This window comes from Tachysurus vachellii, chromosome 2 (assembly GCF_030014155.1).
Source record: "Tachysurus vachellii isolate PV-2020 chromosome 2, HZAU_Pvac_v1, whole genome shotgun sequence".
In the NCBI taxonomy this organism is placed as follows: Eukaryota; Metazoa; Chordata; class Actinopteri; order Siluriformes; family Bagridae; genus Tachysurus; species Tachysurus vachellii.
The window spans coordinates 10,548,404-10,572,597 of NC_083461.1; the positions used below are offsets into that span (position 1 = coordinate 10,548,404).

General features: G+C 39.7%; 1 protein-coding gene across 2 annotated transcripts; it reads left to right on the forward strand.

Moving 5' to 3' along the window:
• Window positions 1-904: 904 nt before the first annotated feature.
• Window positions 905-24,091, forward strand: tmem94 (transmembrane protein 94). 2 transcript variants are annotated; one of them, XM_060896385.1, is made up of 32 exons: window positions 905-1,040; window positions 3,353-3,611; window positions 6,937-7,056; window positions 7,139-7,266; window positions 7,882-8,018; window positions 8,132-8,340; window positions 8,494-8,645; window positions 8,895-8,997; window positions 9,097-9,183; window positions 9,289-9,405; window positions 10,655-10,711; window positions 13,726-13,830; window positions 14,261-14,434; window positions 14,557-14,769; window positions 15,156-15,468; window positions 15,755-15,928; window positions 16,015-16,117; window positions 16,291-16,499; window positions 16,943-17,124; window positions 17,381-17,516; window positions 17,700-17,815; window positions 17,927-18,026; window positions 18,220-18,328; window positions 18,440-18,629; window positions 19,397-19,474; window positions 19,672-19,757; window positions 19,853-19,934; window positions 20,324-20,472; window positions 20,569-20,654; window positions 20,817-20,910; window positions 21,197-21,385; window positions 21,543-24,091. In XM_060896385.1, exons 2-32 carry the CDS (start codon window positions 3,588-3,590, stop codon window positions 21,613-21,615), a joined length of 4,095 nt encoding a protein of 1,364 aa, XP_060752368.1. In that variant the 5' UTR covers window positions 905-1,040; window positions 3,353-3,587; the 3' UTR covers window positions 21,616-24,091. The 2 variants fall into 2 exon arrangements, with proteins under 2 accessions (XP_060752368.1, XP_060752376.1); XM_060896393.1 differs by lacking the exon at window positions 10,655-10,711.
• The last annotated feature ends 103 nt before the right edge of the window (window positions 24,092-24,194 follow it).

Genomic DNA, 24,194 nt, shown 5'->3' on the forward strand with positions numbered 1-24,194 from the left:
CTCCACGTGGTCTTTGAGGACAACAACCTCCTCATCAATACAACATTTATCCATTTATCAGATGTGTATTTATAATCACAACCTGATGAGGATGAGGATGAGGGGGATTAGGATGAGGAGGTCACCCATATGAGGATGAGGTTCCCCTTTGAGTCTGGATCCACTCAAGGTTTCTTCCTTTACCGTTCAAGGGAGTTTTTCCTCACCACAGTCACCTCAGACTCGCTCATTGGGGATAAACACAAACACATTTAAATAGATATCTAATCTTAATCTTGAATTTTAGTATGATATAATAACCTTTTGTTGTACATTTATGTTCTGTAAAGCTGCTCTGAGCTTTATGTCAATGTCAATTATAAAAAGCACCGTAGAAATAAGTTTGAGTTGAATTGAATTAAACAATTGCACATTATGACACAATGACACAATATTTTTTATCCGTTTAGGGTTACAATTAACCTGGACTGTCTTCAAGCCAATGTACTTCCTAGTATTATTTACATACTGAATTCCCCCCATGATGGAAAACTTTATATCTGACTGTTCCAAAGCACCAACACTGGATATTCTTCTCAAACATGCTTTAAAAATGCCTCAAACGGAAAAGTCATCATATCAACAATAACAGACATTTTCAAGTCTTTAATAAGCGCATTAATATGAACTTGTAGTTTGCCTTTCAGCCGGAACTACTTTCCGTACAGACGTTCAAGATTATTACGCAACCAATCGGTTTCGAGTATTTAACATACATCTGCCGCAACTGTACGTAACGACGTCTAAAACAAACTCCTGCCTCTTTCAGACAGACCAATGAGACGAGGAAACGGCACTGAAGTCCCGCCCTTTCATAGATCTTAGCCAATGTGGCTCCTGCTCATTTGCCTACGTAAGAAAAAAAAAACAGTCAAGCGCTTTAGAATGTGTAACATGGCCGTCGGAGGGAGCGGAGTACAAGGTTTTGTGGACAGATACACGGCATTAGATCGGCTGACAGATGATGCAACGTTTTATCCATAATGTAACCGTTCTGTTCTGTAAGTTAACATTATTTGGATCAGTCGTTTATTGCTCTTTCTGCCATTATAAACCTTGGAGCTGAGAAAGGGCTGCGGATGGGAAGTGTTCCAATCGTCGTCTTGTTTATAATCTAAGGGCACATCATAGGTTATAAAACAACGTATATGACGTGCACTACATATCGAGCAGTGATTGATTTGGGACGTGACCACGGCGCAGGTTACTAATATTACAAAAAAAAACCGAGTGAGCAACAATAAGAAGTAAATATTCTGAAACATTTATTTGTACTAATTGAAAAGTTTGTTGGCTTGTTGTTTAATAGTTTATTTTAAAAGAACAAGTTGTAAACACCCAGTCGCCTGTAGCTGTAACGTTAGCTTGTTAGCTCTTCAGCTACCTGACTGTTACCTCAGCAGTCACGAAGCTACACATTTAAAAGTGAGAAGCGGTTAAACGGTTATTTCCGAGGTGCAACAGCTGGCCAGATGTTTACAGAAGGTTTTTTTTTAAAAACATGTTGTAACTTGTAACTAGCAACTAGCTATTTGGACAAGGCAGCAAGTCAAGACAGGTTAGATTAGATACCTCAGGGGTTGGGGTTTGGATTTTAGCCTTCTTCCTGTGCTTCAGGGGTTTCCTCAGGGTTCTTCGGTTTCCTCCTTAATTGTCAGTATTGTGTGTGTGTGTGTGTGTGAGAGAGAGAGAGAGAGAGACTGAGCCCTGAAATGGCTCTGCATCCCGGTTCTTCAGGGGTTTCCTCAGGGTTCTTCAGTTTCCTCCTTAATTGTCAGTATTGTGTGTGTGTGTGTGTGTGTGTGAGAGAGAGAGAGAGAGAGAGAGAGAGAGAGAGAGAGACTGAGCCCTGAAATGGCTCTGCATCCTGGTTCTTCAGGGGTTTCCTCAGGGTTCTTCAGTTTCCTCCTTAATTGTCAGTATTGTGTCTGTGTGTGTGTGTGTGTGTGTGTGTGTGTGTGTGTGTGTGTGTGTGTGTGTGTGTGAGAGAGAGAGAGAGAGAGAGAGAGAGAGAGACTGAGCCCTGAAATGGCTCTGCATCCTGGTTCTTCAGGGGTTTCCTCAGGGTTCTTCAGTTTCCTCCTTAATTGTCAGTATTGTGTCTGTGTGTGTGTGTGTGAGAGAGACTTTGCCCTGAGATGGCTCAGCATCCTGATTCTTAAGGGGTTTTGTCAGGGTATTCTGGTTTCCTCCTCCAGTCCAAGGATATTAAGTAAAGTTTTTAGAAAGATGCTTTCGAATATTATCCGTATTCGGCACACAGAAGTTACAGTTAAAAAGAAAAGTGAAAAACCTTTTCATACGTCGAAAATCATATATTTATTACTGACCACATCGATCAAGTGTAAGCCGCAGTTTGCGCACTCAAGCTCATATTTACTAGGTAAGGTAACTTTACCCTGAAGTATGACAGGCTACAGCGTACTGAATTATCTGATGAAAATAAGTAAATACACAATGTCCCGGTGTGAGGAAGAGTCTGTGTATCTGTAGTCTTTGTCATGCGAGGCTGATAATGTCTTTGAAGGCTGAGTCGTTATTTTTGTCCGACGTACTGTTAGTACATAGGCAAACCATTTTTTCCCCCCTCAGGTTTCTCATCATTTCCACATCTCTGCATGTTGCTGATATGCAAAAAAAGTTTGCTTATTATCACACAAGATCATTTTTACATCTAGTACAAATTTGATGATGCATGTAGTCAGCAGGTGGTGATTAGCGCAGGATTGTAGTGTACTGCTCCAACATGATGCCTGAAACACAGTCAGGCACCATTTAGACATATGCTAGTAAAAATTGCTTAGTGATGGTCAAAAGGGTCTTTTTTCTTTCTCTTGTCAGTGGATGGGAGAAATGAGGCAAGTGAATATTTTCTCAAACACTTGCTATCTAAATGTTCAGTAAAGATACTGAGCCTAACTAACGGAATAAAAAATAAAGCTAATATCCTGTCGTACATACCCGGTGTAGCCATATCACAGATCTTGCACGTGAACACGAGACGCAACTTGCTTTAACACATACCTTCTTTAAGCGGCTGATATTTTGCATAACTTGGCAGTAGAAGTACTTTGCTGGAGATGTCTGTATCATGTGTTGGCTAATATTTAGATCGGTCATATTGTTAACTTGCTAAAAGATGAAATGGAGAATAGTGGATGTGGAATTGTTTGCTTCTTGAAAACTTGAGGCATAATTCCTGAGTTTTCAGGAATGATTTATAATCATAAAGATTATAAATTAGCTGATTTTTGTTTCCTGGATTACATTTAACTGCACAAGCTGACATCATTTTGTTGTTTTTTCTCTACAGCTTAGTGGTATCAGCCCAGGAGAATTATTCTGGCTTGTTGTGAAGCACTGTAGTGGAAGCGGAAGCAGCAGCTGTTGACTCTGTGTGAGGTTGCTGTTTCTCCTCTCACACTGGCAGTACTGTTAGGAATAGTGTTTTGGGGCCGGCGGACGTGTTTACCTGCTGCAGGGTGGGACTCGGCCCTGACAACCGGCACCGCGTCTCCTCGGGGCATGGTGAGAGAGCACGGGTCACCATGGAGCTCTACGATAAGATGCAGGTGAGTATCTGAGCTGCCTTCACTCCAGGGACTAAGACAAGTGATCCTTTTGCATTGAAGTTTTTATTTATTCATTTATACGCTCTTATTCAAAGCAGCTCACCGTTGAGCTGTGCAGTTGAAGGTTCAGGGTTTGCTCACAGACCCAGCAGTGAAAACTCGACTGTATTGTGAGTCAACGCGCAACTTTCTGATCAGTAAACTAGACCCGTCACTGTGATCCACCAGTAACAGTAAAGATTACATTGCTTTATGTGTAGACAGGACACCGGACTTAAATTAATAAAGCTTATTAAATTCTGGCTAGATGCTTCATTTTATCTCCATAAATATGATAGTCACATAACTGTTGCTAGAATTTTTAATTATTTTTAATGACTAATTTATGCATACTGTTATGCGTTCAGTTTTTGACATCAAAGTGTAGGTATTCAGGCCAGTAAGCCAATTATTATGGGATACCGTGCTCCTCACACACCTCCTGCTGCGGGGCACAAGCTTGTGGACAAGTTTGGTTGATGATATTTAAATCGCAAATGAAAAATCCCAATGGTAATACCTAAACCACGTGTAGTAGTCGAAAACGTTAAACACTGTATTATTCGTCGTGTTAGAAATGGTTTAAATTTCAGGGGTGGTTTTTAGCAAAAGTACCAATATTTCACATATATCATATACTTGTGGTCACTTTCACGTCGTGTTGAAGGGGAAAAAACTCATAAGGTTCTTGAGTATGAAGATGTGCTCAGTTTAGCCTGTATTTCTCATCTGTGGGTAGGAAAGAGAATCTCCTCGCTATGTTGTGTGTGCGCGTCCAGAACTTTGTGCAAATCCTTAATACTCTAATGGTTCCTGATTGATTTCTGAGCTGAGAGACGCAGTAGCATAAACAGCTTAGCAATAAAGGATAGAGCTGCGTCTGGGACACAGGGGTCACTGAGGATGCTGTCTGTCCCTCGTTGGCCTTCCAGCTCACTGCACCGCCGCTGAGACAGCAAAGTGCTGCGTTTGCTGAAACGTGTAAATGTTTGCTATGCAGAGAGGTAATGGCACCTATTTATTGGCCTGTCTATGCCTTTTTTTGCCACTCTGTAAAGGCATCTCACTGATTATGTTGTGAGAAGTGACACCGATACAGCTTGATAAAGTTTGGTTGTGTTACATGCTAGAGTCAGTATTCGGTTTCTACAATTACTAGTTGTTGTTTTTTTTTGTTTGTTTTAACATTATCGCTGCACACTAGTTTGGTGCGATCCATTAAAATGCAGGGACTGCAAGTTTTTGCATTCTGCACATTTCGCCACGTGGTGGTTGGACCTCGCAGTCTGGATGCTGAAACAGCAGCATACATTATCCAGCAGCCGCCTCTTTGTCCTGACTGACCCGCACTCAGTCCACACACAGTGTCGCGCCAGCTTAACAGCCTCACCCACCGACTTGACCATGATCCTGAAAGGTGCAGCTTGGTTCTGGAAGGACTATGTGAGTAGGCTGGTGGTTAAAGAGTGGCAGCATGCTGACATCCTGTAGAAAAGCTCTGCTTGTTATTTACCTCAAACGTCTTTACCTCTCTGCTGTTTAAAGACTTGACACCTTTTGATCTTGAGTGCTTCTGTTGTTAGTCATTTGTTATTCAAGTGTTCATTATTGTGTTTGTATGTGAGAGACTCAACTAAATGAATGATCGTGTGTTTAAGGAGACCAGACAAGCGGAGCGACAATCCTGCAGATGTCTTCGCATCCTTTATCAGCATGGGGGCTTTAGCTCTGTCTCTCTACAGCTGCTGTGGGAAACTGCTGAGTTTATTTATAGATGGTTGCTCCGTGGCTCCAGTGTGACCATGGCTAATACACAAGTGGGAGTGAGATTACAAAGGGCGCAAGAGGATACTGTGGGAACACGCTCGCCTCTGTCGGACCTTATCTGGCGGTTATGATAGTGAAGCTTTCTTCTTTTTCTTGTTCTTTGGCTTCTCTCTGATCATCAAACTGCACTTCCTAAGACGTGCATCCAAATTCAGTACATGTTCAATAATATATTACATTCAGTCTTGCAGCATTGAGTTGCAAGTGAAGCTGCTGCACACTTTTCAAAGCAGATGTGTTCGCCCCTGTTTTATTTCAGTTTAACGTAAAATATTTATTTTTACATAAATAGAGATGAGTCTGACTGAAGAGTTTTAAATCCACTGCCTACACAAATAAACAACGGTTAACTAAACTCCCACACGCTCTTGTGTAAGCCTGTGTAAAGGGATGAAACTTCCCAAATCTACACAGTTCACAGTTCATCCAGCTAGATAAGATTGCACATAGGTACATTGCACATAGGTAATATTGCACGTTTTTCAAAATTTCTGTTATTGTACATGTTTAAAATACTTTGTTATTGTTTATTATTGCAGTTAAAAACAGTAATAACAGTGTGTATTATGGCGATTGGTTCACTGGGAGCAGCTTTGATTGTAAAGATGATGTGTGATGATGTGATGTCTTGCAAATGGTGCATGTACTCATCTCTTGTGCTACTGAGTTAAAGCAGCAAAGTATCTAAACTATAAACACATCATACGTAACGTATGACTGGATAATATGTCATTGTTGTATATTTTTCTTCTTCTTTTCCTTGTTAAATTCTTCCATGAACATTGTCTTAGAATGTCTAAACATATACTTTATTTTACATATAAACTTTGTTAATAAAAAAAGTATTGTACATGAAACATTTTATGCAACATGGACCATATCATATTTCTCTCAATATAAGTAAATACAAACCTAATATTTGTATTTGTCCCTCACAGCATTTGGCAGACTTTTATTTTTATCTCTCTCTTTTTTTTTTTTTACAACTGAGCAATTAAGGGTTAAATTGAGGGTTACAGGCCTTGCTCAGGGGCCCAGCGGTGGCAGCTTGGTGGACCTGGGATTCGAGCTCATGACCTTCCTATCGGTAGTCGAACGCCTTAACCACTAGGCTTAACCACTAGTATTATCTCTATTGGAACACAATAACTAGAAGTATAAGCCAGACGATGCGATGTGGCTGGCTTTAACAGAGGATTGTGTATTTTCAACATATTGAAAATAAATCAAACAATTTTGGGGACTTTAAACCACATTTCTAGGATGTCAGTTTCATCAGCCATCTGAACTATTTTTTTTTCTCATAAGTATCCGATTTGAGACGCACATGCAGTCTATATTTATATCTATAATAATTGCTGCTTTAAATACTTCATGGCTGTGATGCAGTAAGGAGATTAATGTTATAATGAAGCACTTCTATGATGCAGTATTGTATTATTGTGGACCTTTATTTCAGGAGAAAGGAGTGACTCCATTAGGTCTGACCACAGCCCAGGCTTTAGGAACACTCCGAGATCAGCTCTCCAGCCTACTGGAGCAGCATCAGAAGCTCAACCAGCGGAGATCCACCATCAAGGTAATTCACACGAGCTACTATATAATGCATCATTATGTGTCCGATACTCGCAGATGGTTTCAGCTGTATATGATTGATGCAGGAGCTGTGGGCAAAGAGTTTCCTCCACCATAATGACCGTCACTCCTGCTTCCACTGGCCTGGAGCTGCTTTCACACTACTTGTAGTATTGGGTTTGCTGTGTTGCCATGGCAAGCAGCCAAAGGGCAGGTGAGTTAGGCAGTGGGTGTGTCTAAAACCACCGATTGGGAATTACTACAACAAACAAGAAAGTGAGCATAAAGGGGTAAATATAAACCATAAATACGGGCATCCAGTTTGTGTAGGAAAGCTTACAACATGTTACCTGTAAACAAACTTGTTGACTTGTGCACTATAACAGTACACTAACTTCTGGATAACTATCTGCTTACACAGATGTTCGAAATATATGACAAAGATATATTACATATGTTAAAATTCAGAGGGCCTGTCTGTTTGTATTAAAATATTTTTGTGTAATTGCTTATTTTTCTGTTTAAATTATTGCCTAAAATAAGGGAGATTCTTATCGTTAATCAGCCACTTTATTTTTTGTTTTCATTTTTTCTAACGTATTGTTAAGCAGTGTTGATTGAAGAATCATTGTGTCTAAATGTATAAATGTCTCCTCCATGCCTAAAATTGTAAACTGCAGTGTGGGATTATGGGATAAAGATTGGGTTGTGGTAGCAAGCTGTGGTTTTGAGATACTTGACTTGAAAAGCAATAAAATATACTTTCTATAAGATTTAATGATTTGATACATTTTACCTTTATAAATCTTACTGTTCTCCGTCTGATCAGCGAAGGCATAGAGCTGGTGAATGCAGGAGCACTCTTTCTTCTGCTGCTGCTTAACCTCATCCTTATCGGACGTCAGCAGAGACTGAAGAAAAGCGAGATGCTTCGGCGACTGAAATCCATCATTTCAGATCTGAACGGTGAGGAATCGAATGGTTTTATGTAAAATCAGTATCGTCCTGTGTACAGATTTCATGTTATACGACCATCAATATGTTTTAAGACATAACATTTACAGAACTCAACTTCTTAGGTCACTTGGAAGGGAGAGGAGGTCAGCCAGTCAGATGGCCCTCGTCTCGATACCCCGACTTGTACACACCTTCCTCGCCGTCCTGGTCTCTGCACTGGACATACCGTGATGAACAGTTAGTTAACCTGCCTGTCAGTCTGTTGGTGGAAGGTGATGTCATTGCTCTTAGGCCAGGCCAGGAATCATTTGTCTCTCTTAGAGGCATTAAGGTGATTTTGTGTTTAACGTTCTGTGGATCAAGGTTTTTTCTTTGAGCTCGTTTGATATGGCGATATATAGCACTATGTACCACCCTAGAGACATGACTAAACAGCGCCTCTCTCTCTCTCTCTCTCTCTCTTTCTCGCTCTGCCTTTTACTAGGATGATGAACACATTGTCCTGGAGCCTGGAGACCTGTTTCCACCATTTTCCCCTCCTCCCTCACCTCAAGGAAATAATAGAAAGGGACCACACAGCCCACAGCAGCACCGCCTCTTTAGGGTGGTTCGCACACCCATTCTTGACAATGTCAGGTAATTCCCAAAAGCAAGCATGCATTACTGTGCTACTAAAAAATATGCCTTTGTATTGTATTAGCAATCTCTGATAAATGTTGCTGTGAATATTCACACGTTTTCTTATAAATGGCTTTTGAAATAGCTAGCGTTTATATTCCACTGAAAATCATTGGGTGTAAACGAGAGCATTCAGTCACACATGTACTGTGAGACAATATGATGTTTTTGTGTTTGTACACAACCACCCTGTTTCTCCCCAAACAGAAACAGTCTTGATCTCGCGCTCTCTCGACCAGTCACAGCTCTTGATAACGAACGCTTCACTGTGCAGTCCCTTATAGCGAAGTTTGCCTGCCCTGCTGTGCTGGTATATCAAAGAATCTTCTAGAAATCCATTGCTTAATATGACTTAATATGTATTTATTTTTTTTAAATGGTTCTACAAATCACTGCCTTTTTTTGCTAGGTGGCGTTTTTTACTGTGAATACAATCCGCTATTTTTGTGGCACTCCTGGTCTAACACCAGCGCAATTCAACTTCTTTCAGCTGCAGGTAAATCTCTTGTTCTCAAGGAGTCCTTTATGAGATTAAAACACTCTCCATTGTGCTCGTATATGTCTGTGTGCTGATGATATTTTGTCGTGCTGTGGTATGTAGATGATGGGAGTGCTGCCCATTCTACCTCTGCTCTTTCCTGTCATGTGGGTCCTGGTCATCGCTTACGGAGAGGCGCGAGTGTTGGCAGAGTTCAGCCGCAACTCTCCAACAGGCCTGGTGAGCTCACATCGTTGCTGTAATTCATGCGCTTCATGATTTGAACGCATTAAAGCCAGTTTGCAACATTCTGTCATACAAAGAGCCTAGACATGAGACTGAGGGTCACTTAATAAGCGTTACCAAAGAGGACATTTGTATACAGCTGTGTGAGAGTTGTCCGATATATTGTACACTTCATGGCCATGAATGGAACCATGAAGACATGGTTTGCCAAGGTTGGAGTGGAAGAAGTCATTAGCCTTTACTTCAGCCCTACTGAACATCTTTGTGGTGAATTGGAAAGACCCTGCTAAACCAACACCAGTGCTTGACCTTACTAATGCTCTTGTGGCTGAATGATGACTAATCCCCATGTTGGGATGTTGGGAAGTGGGATGTTCAACTAGGCATATAGGGGTGTAAAGGTTGGGTGGCCAAATTCTTTTCACCATATACTGTATGATAATGGTGCATAATGATTGACAGTGACATCTCCCTAACAAAAAGAACTGCAAGAGCACTGGAGTTAAAAAGTGGGTAGGAATTATGAAACGCAGAGCATCAAATAAGAGCTTTGTGGGTGGGTTGTTTATGCTTTCAGCTTCACCCAGAAGCATAGTTTCATATTGCAAGCAATACTGCAGTTAGTGCACACTTATGGCTTTTGGTGTGAAAGGAAGTTTACTGTTCTTACATTTAACAGATTGACATCACACTAATCACATTCACAGCATAATTAGTCACAGGCCTGCCTTTTACAGGCAGCTGTTGAAGATTGTGTTATGCAGCTCTCTTTGTAGTCATACTAGTCTCTCACTGTATTTAACAAAAATTCACTAATATCTTCTGTGCTAAAGTAGCGTACATAGCATGCTAAAGATCAAAACAAACAGCGCAGGAGAAAAGGCAAAAGAAAAATCTGTCTGCTGAAAAGTACGGAGTACTAAGTATTAGTCTTTTTTCTAATAGACAGTAATAGGTTGACCACAGAAACCATTGCTTGTGATAAGAAGCAGGTCATGAACGTAAGTTGACATCAGCTTTAACACTTTCTCCTCATAAATGTCAGGTTCTGGCTCCTTATCACAGCCATTGTGTGGGTGGGTGTGTGGCATGTGTATTAACCATGCCACTTGTGAGTTGTTATGTTATGAAAGCGTAGGTGAGCACTAGGATGGTTTGAATATGTTTATTGAGATCAAAGGTCAGTGACTAGAGACGCTGGCGCCTCAAGACAGGATTTAATCCACCTCTTCTCTCGTCTCAGCTGGCTAAGTTCTCTGAGGATACTCTAAGCAGCTACACGGAAGTGGTGTCCTCCCAGGTACATCCTCTGTATTCCTCCTTCTCACCCTCTCCTGTCATTTCCCCGTTCCGGATAGAACCACCATCACCACCACCAGCATCATATATTATTTTTTTCCTTTACTCAGCCATCGCTTATGTATTTACACACAGGACTATTGGGTTACCATATTTTCTGGACTGAAAGCCTTTTTTTTTTTTTTTAAGCATGCGTTATGACTTGAGCAGTGATTAAAAGTGAAATTTGATTAAGTAAGAAATGTAAGCCCCGTTATCTTCTTATGAGACTGAAATCTGCTTAAAAAGGGTGTACTAAAAGATTTGAAAATTATTATTAGAGCTTTACAGAAAGCATGTACAACCAGAAAGTGCTGTGTTTATTGTGTTTCAATTAAAGACAATAAACACAGCACTTTCTGGTTGTACATGCTTTCTGTAAAGCTCTAATAATAATTTTCAAATCTTTTAGTACACCCTTTTTAAGCAAATTTCAGTCTCATAAGAAGATAACGGGGCTTACATTTCTTACTTAATCAAATTTCACTTTTAATCACTGCTCAAGTCATAACGCATGCTTAAAAAAAAAAAAAAAAAAGGCTACCTTTTTACCTCTGCACTGGCATTTAATTCTGCAGACTGAATGGATATCAACTTAGACATTTTCAGTATAAATCATCATCAGTATAAAAACGGATTAATTTATTGCTGCAGGACTGATATAAAATGAGTCAGGACACTGGATTTCAGTTTGAGCTGATGGTTATTCTAACAGGTAAAAACATACAGAATTTTACTGGTTGGAGATAACACTTTCAGATTTTAGCTGCTCATGATCACACTTAAAGCATCATGATTAAAGCATCACAGAGAGCAGAAATGGGTTTGATATCATAGGAACTATTTTTTATATATATATATATATATATATATATATATATATATATATATATATATATATAATATAATGTGTGTGTGTGTATATATATGTATATATGTGTGTGTATATATATATATATATATATATATATATATATATATATATATATATATATATATATATATATATATATATATATATATATATATATATATAGACCCTAGGCTAGGTTAAGACAAAATCCAAGAACAGAAGGAAATTTCTATTTTTGCCCTTTGGTAACATCAGATAAAATAGTGAAGACATACTGTGTATTCATTTTGCTTCCCCAAACAGATTGAATTTAGAGGAGTTTTTCTTTCAGAAAGTTCCAGAAAAACTTGTTGTCTGGAAAATATGGTAATCTTACACTGGTATTTGTTGCTGTTTTGTTCTTTTGTTCCTTTACGCTTCTGTAATGTTTATCTTTCCATCTTGTTCAGCGGATATTGCATACTAAGGGCTAAAGTTTGATCTGGTGTGTTTTGTTGGTTTATTTTAGCTTGTAGTTTTGGGGCTCATGCGATTCCTGCCCAGTCACATGCTCATTTGGCATGTTTTTGTAATGTTCTCACTACTACCTGTACTTCTAATGATGACAGCATGACTCTGAGATCTCCGTCATCACCTATTTCCCCATGAATTGATGTAAATTCATGTGAGTTTTTTTTTTTTTTTTTTTTATCTGAATGGTTCTGGTGATGGTATAAATGCATGAATAGGTCGCGGAACTTGCTTGTATACTTACAGTAGTGACTTGTTTGGGTTCTTTAGTTCATTCTTTCATGCTCTTGATGATGGCTTTGTCTTTTGCTTTGTTTGCAGTTGTTCACTTTGCATGGAACACAAGTGCTGTGGACAGAAAACTTAAGTATATGTCTATTAAGCACACTGTATGAGATTGTAACTTTATACATACAGTGTTTAAAGTTGTTTATATCTGTCATGCATTGAGGTTGTTTGAGGAAGCTGCTGCTCGCATAGTGAGCTCTAGGCTTCCTTTATATGTAGGAAAGACATAAAGAAAATGAATGACGGAAAGAAAGGAAGAAGGAAGGAAAGAAATAATGAATGATCGAGAAAAGAAAAAAAAATAGAATGAAAGAAGGTAAGAAAGAATGACGGAAGGAAGAACGAAACAGACCAAATTAAATTATCTAAAATCTCTACAAACTGCCCAACAGATTTTGACTGGCCATGTTGTATGTCATTAAGCAGCCAATAAACAGTAGTTTGATATTAACATCAGCTTGTTTAGTGTCCTGTAGCATCTAACAATCAATTACAAATATTAATTCTGTCATTCATCTTCAGTGGCTGCTTCATCCTGGTCAGACACTGGACACCACGCCGGCACAGGGCACACACATTTGCACACTTATTTACTCCTATGGCTGATTTTGCACACCAGTCCACCTAAGTAGGAAAAACAAAATCCATAAAGTGAGGAAACCCACACAGACACAGAAAGAACATGGGAAACAGACCCTGAAGCTGTGAGGTGCCACCCTTAAATCAGCAGCTGTGATGAGCAAAAGGAAAGGAAAGCTGGGAATTAAGCACACTGTGGGTGGAGTGTCTCTCACACACACACACACACACACACACACAAGCACAGAGGAAGGTGTAAAGACCTCTTCTGTTTTCCATTAATGAGTTTTTTACACATGTTCTCAGCTCAGCTTCTACAGAAAGTGTTGATTGTTTCTTTACACACTGGAAGATAAAAAAAAAAGATTTGTGTGCATGCGTTGCACAGCGGTTAATCATTAAAAAGGTGACATTAGCAATTTTGCACTTGTAGTGTAACATTGTGAGTCAGTGTCAGTGTGAATATGATGGAAGTGTAAGGATGAGTTGGGCCGAGTCATTATCAATATCTCGCACGAGTCTAAGTTCTTCTGTATCAGCTCTGTATCAGAAATTATGTTCTTACTCCAGATTTGTTTATTTGTGCATGAGCAGATACGGGCAACTCTTTAAATGATGGAAGAGAGAATGAGGTTTTTAACTGAATCTAGAAGAGGTAAACGGGGCTTTGGTTAGAAACCTCCAGTTTCAGCTTTCCCCTGCAGACTTTTACTAACCAATCCAAAACTCTGTGTCTGTGTTTATAGGAGATGCTGCGCTGTGTGTGGAGACACTTGGTGGGTGTTCTGAAAGGAGAGTCTCATACGTTGTGTTCTACCTCAAGCCTGCTGCGCAACCTGGGTTCAGTTACAGTGAGTACTGTCACACACCATGATAAACTTTCTTTTTTTTTTTTTTTTTATTTCCTCTTCTAAAATAATCCCAAGACAAAGATAAATTGCTTAGATCAATTATCAAGAAATGTTTGTACCATTGCAAAATGCAGTGAAAATGGTGTAGATTGCTTTTAAACGTGGGAAGTAAGTGCAATGCAGTGAAACGATTACTTTACAGTGAGGTATGTTTTCTCTCTCACCAATGACGAGTGTATTTTTCCCCCAAGTGTGATTGCATTTCAGTCTACTGAGGAATCCTCTTTGTGAAAAATGCTGTTAGTGAAGAGCAAAATAACACTTTGTGTGTGTCTGTGTGTCTGTGTGTATGTGTCTGTCTGTGTGTCTGTGTGTCTGTGTGTGTGTGTGTGTGTTTGTGTGTGTGTGTGTGTCCATCCATCCATTGCAGGTACTATGCTGTGTGGATAAGCAGGGTGTGCTGTCCTGGCCCAACCCTAGTCCAGAGACGGTCCTGTTCTTCAGCGGGCGTGTTGAGCCGCCCCACGACAGCCAGGACAACCTCAGGGACGACTTGTCTGTTAACTCTTTGTGTCGTACTGAAGGAGAGGATGACAGAGATGAGGTAACTGAGTAGCAGATATAGTTCAGTGAGATTTTACTTATTAAGTAAGCAAGTATAAGGGATGTGTTGTTTTCAGCTGATTTCCTTTTCTGGCCTGTGATCTATCTTCTCTTTCGGCTCAGGAAGGTGAGGCTCTCCTTAACATACATTCCTTGGAACCTGTTGTACATCTTGTTAATGAGCAGGAGTTCAGTGAGGTATCGCAGGATATAGTCCGCTCCTGTGATACGCACCGCACCCAACGAGGTCCTCAGACCACACGCTCCAAACACCCATCAGGCTCCAACGTCAGCTTCAGCCATGACACCGAGGGAGGAGAGGAGTCCAGCAGTCAGGTATTTCTACATTTATTAATTATTTTACCTCACAGGAAGATCCATTTAGCATTACACTGTTTACTAGTGAGGCTTTACCTTTGTGTGTGATTGGAATGATTCTAATGATTGGAACTTATCAAGGCTCTGCATCAACTTTGGGTATCTACAATAGAGGTCAAAAGTCCTGAGAGAGTAGTGCACTTTTGTCAGTTGATATTTTTCTCAGTTTTAGTATTACTTCACTGTTCACTAATATGGGACTAGAATTTTTGCCTTTATATATTAAAGGTAGAAACCAAAACAGACCGCTTTATTTTTTTATGAGAGATGTAGTAAAAGCTGTATAATTCGTACTGCATGTAGCTTAAATTTCTTTGTCTGTACGTGTTTGTGTGCATCACCAGCTGTGTGTTGTCGGTGATGATCTGTGTGAGGCAGAGGACTTTGTGTGTGACTATCATCTGGAGATGCTGAGCCTGTCTCAGGACCAGCAGAACCCTGTCAGTATTCAGTTTGATGACTCGGGCTGGCAGGGCCACCTGTCCTCTCTGAAGCCTCTGGGTTTGAACATCATGCTGAACTTGTGCAACGCTCTGGTCACGCAGCAGCTCTGCCGCTTCTCAGACCACCTCTCTAACTTGGCACTGCAGGAGAGTCATGGTGCTGTGCTACCTGTACACGTTCCCTGGGGCCTCTGCGAGCTTTCTCGCCTCATAGGTTAACTTCACATTAACTCACACAATTGAAGAATTATAGCACCGTTGCATTGTGAAGAATTAAATACTAGCACAGAACTTTACATTTTCCCTTTTGGTAACAGCAAAAAATGAGCTAACTAGCAGCATTTAAGGTTTTCCACACTTTATTGCATTGAATCATACACTCCATATTCACTGGTTTTAACAGATTTGTTTGATTAAATGTTGGTTGAGTTTCTATTCAGCTTAAGGTAGTGCTGCCTTTGTTTGGCCCGGCGCCTTTACCTGTTGCTGCTCTTATTAAGGTTTTACTCCCGGAGCACGTGAACTCTTTAACCAGGAAAACCATTTGGCTTTGTACCAGCTGCCTAATGGAGACAAAGCCAGTGAGTCGTGCACACGCCGCGTTCACCATGTCACCAAGCGCCAGCCACCTATTAGTCATCTGATCAGCCTGCTAGTGCGAGACGGCACAACCAGTGAGAAAGCTTCAGCCTCTTTCTGCAATTTTCCTGATTTCTCTTACTGTTCCATTCATGTCAACGATCTTTTGATTTCTTCAAAGGCAACGTACAGATGCTCTCCCACGGCTCTGCTGACCTCATACTGGAGGCCTGCACTGACTTCTGGGATGGCACAGACATCTACCCACTCTCTGGATCTGACAGGTCAATCACATAACTTCCTCTTCTCTCTCTCTCTCTCTCTCTCTCTCTCTCTCTCTCTCTCTCAGACACTCACACACACACACACACACACACACACACTAAGCTTATCTATGTCTTCTCTATTTGCAATCATCTCATACAAATTCATGACTGTTATTTTCCTTTCTTTACAGGAAGAAAGTTCTGGATTTCTACCAGCGTGCATGCCTGTCAGGTTATTGTTCTGCGTTTGCGTATAAGCCCATGCAGGTGGCACTGTCAAGTCAGTTAAATGGGAAGTGTGTTGAGCTGGCACCCGGCCCAGCACTCTTCTCTGGAGTGGAGCTGCCCAGCACCACGCCCATCAAACACAGCGGCCGCCGCAGCAGCTGGAGCTCAGATGGTGAGAGAGAAGGAGAAGTAGGCCAAGTCTGTTTTTAATATCCTTAACGGTCAGGCAATACAAGTAACAGGAACCTGTTTGGACATTGAAATCTATTTTAATATTTCTTAATATTGAATGCAAATCTGAATCTCTGAGATATAAACTGATAATATGGTGCCACTAAGCATTGTAACACATGTAGAATCTCTGTTATGCTTTTACATGAATGGATGCATGATAAAATACATTATATATCAATGTTTAATAAACTAAGAATACGTGAAAATAAACCACATTGGAAATTAAATGCAAACTTAATGTCTTCAAATGATCAGTCAGGCAAGAAACACATTATCATAAACAATAGCTGTAGCCTTTTTTTTTTTTTTTTTTTTTAAATCATCAAACTTGTTTCCATATAACACCTACATTGGCTACAGACGTGTATCTGTGCGTTTCAGAGGGTATAGGAGAGGGCTTGGAGAAGGAGGACTGTGTTCAGGCCCTAAGCGGGCAGATTTTCATGGGCATGGTGTCGTCCCAGTTCCAGGCTCGCTTGGACACAGTGCGGCTCATTGAGAACCTGGTGGGAGCCTGCATCCGATTTGTCTACTTCTCCAGGGAGGATGAGCTGCGCAGCAAGGTATCGTCAAGTAGGAAAACTATTCATGTGCAGCCACTTTAGGCAAAATGCACTCAGTGTTTCGTTATAATAAGCATCCTGGAGGAAGGAGATTAATTAACATAGCTAATATCTTTACTAGTAGAAAAACTAACAATATTATACTGTATAAAACTAAACGGAAATTATATAATATAATTTCTTTAGATGCTTTTTGAATTTTATTTGAAAACGTATGGAAATTTTGTACTGTATATGTCTGTGTGTGTTTGTGTAGGTGTTTGCAGAGAAGATGGGTTTGGAAACAGGGTGGAACTGTCACATTTCTCTAACACCTAACGGAGATGGCCACGGTGATGGAGCTCCCTCTAGCCCGAGCCAGGCAGGCTCTCTGCATGATGATCTTTTGCCAGGTATGCTGTGTGTGTCTGTGCAGAATGTGTGTGCAGAAGCTGTTGTTGGTACAATTTACTGAACACCATGAAATTCCTCTGGATTTATTTAAATGGTTTCTTCTTTTATTTAGCTGGAAATATGGATCTGCAATATGCCTATGAGCTGGCTGTCGGATTTTAATTCATTGTCTGTATCTACAGATTCCCGGGATGATGCAGAGGGCCCGTTACTTGCTGAGGATGAAGGCCAGTCGGATCTCGCCAGCTTCCAAGCGACAGAGAGCGATGTGCCCAGCTTTCTTGCTGATGGCAATAGAGTATGCAGTTCCTTTGTTGCGATTCAGTGTACACACTTGAAGCTCTTTTATAATGACTGTATTTATTTAGCTCAGTGGGTCAAACTTTCCCCTTGATTTTTTTTTCTGTAGGCTAAGTTACCTCGTGGTATCCATCAGGTCCGCCCTCACTTGAAGAACATTGACAATGTGCCACTGCTCGTGCCGCTTTTCACTGATTGCACTCCTGAAAGTGAGTCTTCTCCAGAATTTTCCAGAATTCTTTTATTGTTTATCACAGGCAGTTTTATGTCACAAACTAACTTGATTCATATTTATCTTCATAAAGACAAAGCTCAGTATTTTGGCATTACATTTATTTATCCTAATGGTTTATAATTTGCATTGTAACAAAATGTGTGTGTGTGTGCGCGTGCGTACTTCAGCCATGTGTGAGATGATGAAGATCATGCAGGAGAACAGAGAGGTGACGTGCTGTTTGGGGAGCTCGGCTAACTTCTGGAACAGCTGCCTGTTCATACAGAGTGACCTCAGGTGAGACATCATCTTTCCTGGTTGAAGTTCTTTTGAATCTCGTGCAACATGATGTGTACTTTGTTGTGTTTTTCATGTGTGGTGTTTGTTTCCGTGCATATGTGACTGCAGTATTTCTCTGGACCCGTTGTACCCATCTCGCTGCTCGTGGGAGACATTTGGCTATGCGTCTGGCAGTGTTGTAACCGAGGAGCCGGAGGAACTGACTCCACTCCGGTTAAGCGCTCGCCTCAACAGCCTCAGCTGCTCCGTCACCTTACACCAGGGAGAAAGTTTCAGCCTGGTCAAGCTTATAGAGCAGGTGATACACTCACTTTAGCATTTTAACTGCATGTAGCTACATGCAGAAGGAGATACATTCTATCTATTATTCAGACTATTAGAGTCTCATCTATATACACATGTAGTATTGAAAACCACACAAGAACATGGAGTTATACAGATGTGGTGTTGATACACATGGATTTATGTTGCCCTTCAAAATGACACAAATATAGCAGGCACTGTTTTTGAGATCAGCCGTTGCAGAAATTCAAGAATTTTAAAATTAATCGCAGATGCTTTTGAAGGTCACATTTTAATAAAAAATGTTAAAATGCAATTTGTTCAGGATGGATATTTTAATTTGAGTACCACATGATCACAGAACAGCGCTATATGAGATACACATGCAGCATCACACTGATGTGCAGATGTGGTAACTTTTACACAATATTCTTCAAATGGAATATGTGAATTTCCTACTGGGATGAGTAAAGCATCCATCCATCAATCCATCCATACACCCACCCATCCATCCACATTAAAGCAACAGAAACACTGATTAAATAACAAGAAATACTCTGTGGAAAAAGGAAAGGTATATTAGATCATTGACAGTGGACTGGTGGTAGTCACAGAGCCCTATATAGTGCTTTTTTATAATACATCACCTTTATTATAGCTCACTCCAACCCAACACAGCAGTGCAGTGACGTGTATTGGTTTTTTGTGGGAACTGGATGACTAACATCAAATCAACAATGTGAAATGAGAAATAAATAGAGGTTGTGCATGTTCTGTGTGTAGGCCAGACACACCACATATGGCATACGCAAGTGCTTCCTCTTCCTGCTACAGTGCCAGCTGACACTGGTCATAATTCAGGTAAGCACAGCTGGCACGCCTGCTGCCTGTAGGACAATAGATTCAATCTGCAATATTGATATTAATTTTATATATATTTTTTATTTGTATTTATATTTTAAACAAATTGCTTCCTTTAGCAATTTCAGCTCATTTAATGTACTGTAATTGGTTTATAAATGCAGGTATTTTTTTGGTTGTTTCTTTTTGTCTGGTAGTTCTTGGCTTGTCTGACTCAGCTTCCACCTCCACTGAACATAACAGACATTTTGTGGCTCTCCTGCTTCTGTTATCCATTGCTGAGGTGAGAGAGAAAACAGACTTTTTGTCACTGATGCACAAAGAGTGATACCTTGTTACAGCTAATGTTTTTTACACATATGTGCATGTGTCTATCAGTGTATCTTTCTTGGGGAAGCCTCCAGACAGCTCGGTGATGGCAGTGGCTACTGGGAAAAACCTAGATGACATCCCTCGCAAGGTTGGTCATGACTCAACGAGGAGCATGAGCCCTGCAATTCTAGACATATTATTCTTTATTCATCCTAATGCATCCAATGTATATAAATTAGTGTTAGAATTAACACCAAGGAAGCTTACAAGACGTTTTTATAATTGTCTGTATGACATTATAATGTGAATGAAAACTAGCAAGAGAATGGGGGTTTAATTTAATTTAACTGACTTCAGTATTATTATATTCATATTAAATATTCAGATCGATATAAAATTAGTGGTGAATAATTGTTGTTTAAATTACACTATCAATTTGGTTCATTTAGACGTTTGATCATATGCAAATTTGATAGATAGGCGCCAGTTTGTTTTTGTGTCACAGTGAATAATTTATGTATTTTATTCTTTCCCCAGACTCAGCAGTACTTCCTGGGATGGTTCCTGCTCAAGTTTGGTTTGACCGTGTGTGTTTACCTGCTGGGATTCGGATACTCCTTGCAGGCAGTGTTGGCTAAAGCTGCTAATGGCACCAGTGTAAACTGTACCCACATCTTCACTGCTTGGTACACACACACTAAATACTGTAGATTTCTCCCAGTCAAAAGTGCTTATATTTTTGATTAACACCCTAATCATCTGTTTTTCCATGGTCCCTGCAGCTCATCTGAAAAGTGGTTTCACGAGTTAGCTAACGGTCTGCTGCTTATCCAGAAAGTCATGGCTGGCTTCCTGGCTCTTCATACTGGTGAGAATTGCTTACACAAAACTGCTTATTAGGAGTATACTGAAGTGTCACTCTGGAATAATGCATTGTGACAGACATGAATGATGGCCTGTATATCTTACCTCTCTCTCTCTCTCTCTCTCTCTCTCTCTCTCTCTTTCTCTTTCTCTTTCTCTTTCTCAGTGGTTATTTCTCTGAGCTATGTGCATCGTTCTCAGCCACTGTGGAGGAAAAATCCTTTCAGCAACACATGGTGGTGTCTCACTGTGCCTCTAGTGTGAGTGTTTTTGTTTCTGTGGGTGAGAAAATGAACGTGTGTGAGAATGAGGGTGAATGTGTGACCGCATGAGTAAGAGTGGTAGTGTGGTCTTCTAATCTTGACGATATTATTCGCAAGTCACAATTATTATAATAATTTCATAGACTTAGTTTACAGTTTAGTTGTAGGCTTGTTATATATTACTGTTATCACTCATAAGAGCAAAACTTGAATAATGTAGACATTGATATAATGTTAATGCTAAAATAAATGCTTGGTTCTTCGTTTTTCCTCTCTCTTACAGGCTGTTGGGTCAAGTGGTGCAGGCTATAACAGATTATAATTTATGGCAAGACAGAGATAATATTTTGAATGACAATACCGGTCTGGACTTTACATTAAGTCTTGTACCCATGGAGGTATGGCTGCCCGTGTCGCTGTCCACTGTGCTAGTGGTGCTGATCAACGAGGCTGTCAAACTGCACGAGATCAGGTACAAACCAATTCAATCAAGAAAGAAGTCAAACTTTTTCATTCCAATGTACTGACTCAGCAGTACTGACATTTAACTGAAATATATTTAGATGTGAGCAGGGAGCTTTTAGAATGCATTAATTACCATACAGTAATAGAAAACTTGTTCGTTTCAGGGTACGTGTGCGCTACCAGAAGAGACAGAAACTCCAGTTTGAGACTAAGCTGGGAATGAACTCTCCTTTCTGAGCAACTTGAAGTCTTGTTTGCTGTAAAAACACTGTTCCCATCAATGAGCAGTGGAGTAAGCAGGAGTTATTTTTGTTCTGTTTTTTTTGTTCCTAGTGCCTCACTCAAACACTAACACACAAACTCTGAACCAGCATTGCTTCAAGCCACCAGAATACTCAGACAGCGTCTGTTCTCCATCAATAGGCTCCATCTTTAAATTTTTCTTCAATTTTTTTGTTTATGGTGGTTATGTTCATGCATCCTCTGTTCCTTCTGGCTTGGGTAGAAAAGAACGAGTGGTATTATAAAAGAGTGTGAGTTCAGTACAATTAAGTTTAGTAATGTTATCTTAAAAATGCCAGGATTATTATAGCTGGACAATCTTCTTACCTAGTAATATAACGGTATACAAGATGTGTGGAAGTTTGATAAGGCATATTATGTTTTGACTCGGATTTTAATTCTAAGCTAAAGAAATATAGGACTGCAGATGATTTTTCTCAGTGGTAACAGGAAGTGTGTAGAAAGCAGAAGGAGCATGCTGTTTTATCTTCTAATTATTGAGCACTGCTTACACACCTCAGCAGTTTCTTCACTCTGTTTCATATGAAAATGCCATGCATCACCAAATACAGAAGAATCTTTACATAGATTTAAATGTCACTGTCGTTGTACATCCTTTCAAATACCTCATGTCTAATGCCTGCCACAGAGATAGTTTTGCACTTGCACCAAATCTAACGAGTCTATTCAAATCGAAGAAGGCGTTCTTATCAAACAATATTATAAGAATGGAACTTTTTAACCAATGCTCTGACTTGATATGTGTCAAACAAAATATGAGCCAAAATTTTGCTGTGTCATGTATTGTTTGGTCAGATGGATCACTATAACAAATCAATTATCTAAAATTCGGAACTAAAAATCGATTCCACAGAGAGCTGTCTTCTAGTCTTACCATAGCTTATCCCGGTGTGATTAAGTTTATGGCTGTTCTACCTCTTGCTGATTGCCTCAATAACATTCTGCATCCTCAATGGTCAAGGGCTAGTGAGCTCGTGATCAGAAGACGATGATCGATAGATGATCAAATCTGAAGCTCTCCACAGAACCCTGCTGGGCTTCTTGAACAATGTTCTGAATCCTCAAATGAAAGTCCTGTTATGTATACATATCTGCCAAATAAAGAAATGCGAGCGTTAATGTTTAAGTCCGATTACAGGGGTTTTACTGAACAGTATGTGATGAGCAATATGCATTATTTAAAATGACCAGCATTTCTCCTTCCTTGATGTTTTTACTGTTCTGTTTAAGGCCAAGCACCTCACTGTGGCTTTAAGGCAGTTTGGTCACTAAAACATTGCTTCAGTTTGTCTGCATCACCTCCTTTCATTTACCCTATTCAGCATACATGTACTTTTAGTCTTTCATGTATGTCTTCTCTTTGTGAACTCCATGTAGAAGGAGCTCTTCATGCCTTTTAGCTTTTTTTTCCATATCTATTAAGCCACATTTACTATAGAGATATTGTAAGTTCTTATTCCTCCTGATTATTCATGACTTGCTAGATTTACATAGGCTTTGCTTTATAGTTCCTGCATCTAAACTATTTAATTATTTATTTATTTTATGGCACACGTCTATATTTTTATGGATAGTGCATTATACTTAAGCAGGCCTTTTTTCCATACAGTTGCTTTGTGTCTGAAGAGATCATATGTGCAGAACATCATGACTTGATTCATCACTGTACTCTTTTCAACTTGTGGGCAGATCAAGTTAATACACAGAATGTATTCAAACAGTGTTTGTCCTCCTGCTCTGTTTCCAGCTCAGGCCAATTTTAAATGTGTGTGTGTGTGTATAAGCACCTGGATATCAGATATCAGACAGGGCAACGATATCAATCAGGCATTAACTGAGCGAGATGTTTACTTGCTTTATGTCTGGCGCGGAAGTGATGGAAGGTGACATGTTGGGGTAATCAGCAGAGATTTTTTTTTTTTTTTTTTTTTTTGCACTGATCAATTCTGTAGATCTTTATATGTTCACCTTGTGTAATAGAGCATGATTGCACAACTTTTTGTACAGTTATGAAATATTGTTCTTTTTTAATGTTGTTGAATAAATGTACATTTTAATTTCCGCCGAATTATATGCATGATTAAGACTTTCACGAACTCAACAGTTAAACTCTTTTGAGAATATTGGATCTTGCATGCACTTCAGATGTTGCTGAGGACTCCATCTATCATATCAGCCTTAGCCATCCCACAGGAAACATGTCCAGTCTCTCTACTGTACAGATATTTGTGCAAATAAGAACAGAATAAAAGACCTGTATCGGTTGGTGCCAGCTACTCATGAAAAGATTTGCAATTTGTGAATGTTCAAAGTTTATAAATGTATTTTTTCTATTTTTAAGAGGTCATTGATTTTTATTTTTTGCCAATTGATTTGTGATCTTTTAATAAATACCTTCATTTAAAGACTATTGCGTGTATTAAAGAGATTTTTATTATTATTGTTTTTATTAAACACATAACTATTGCTGTCATAAAACAATACTTGTCTCACCTGTGCATCACTAGTGACAT

Coding starts and splice junctions, on each gene's coding strand:
- tmem94 (XM_060896385.1), top strand. CDS start 3,588: ATGGAGCTCTACGATAAGATGCAG. Junction 16,500..16,942: donor CAGCAGCTGGAGCTCAGATG/GTGAGAGAGAAG, acceptor TGTGCGTTTCAG/AGGGTATAGGAGAGGGCTTG. Junction 19,475..19,671: donor TGACACTGGTCATAATTCAG/GTAAGCACAGCT, acceptor TTTGTCTGGTAG/TTCTTGGCTTGTCTGACTCA.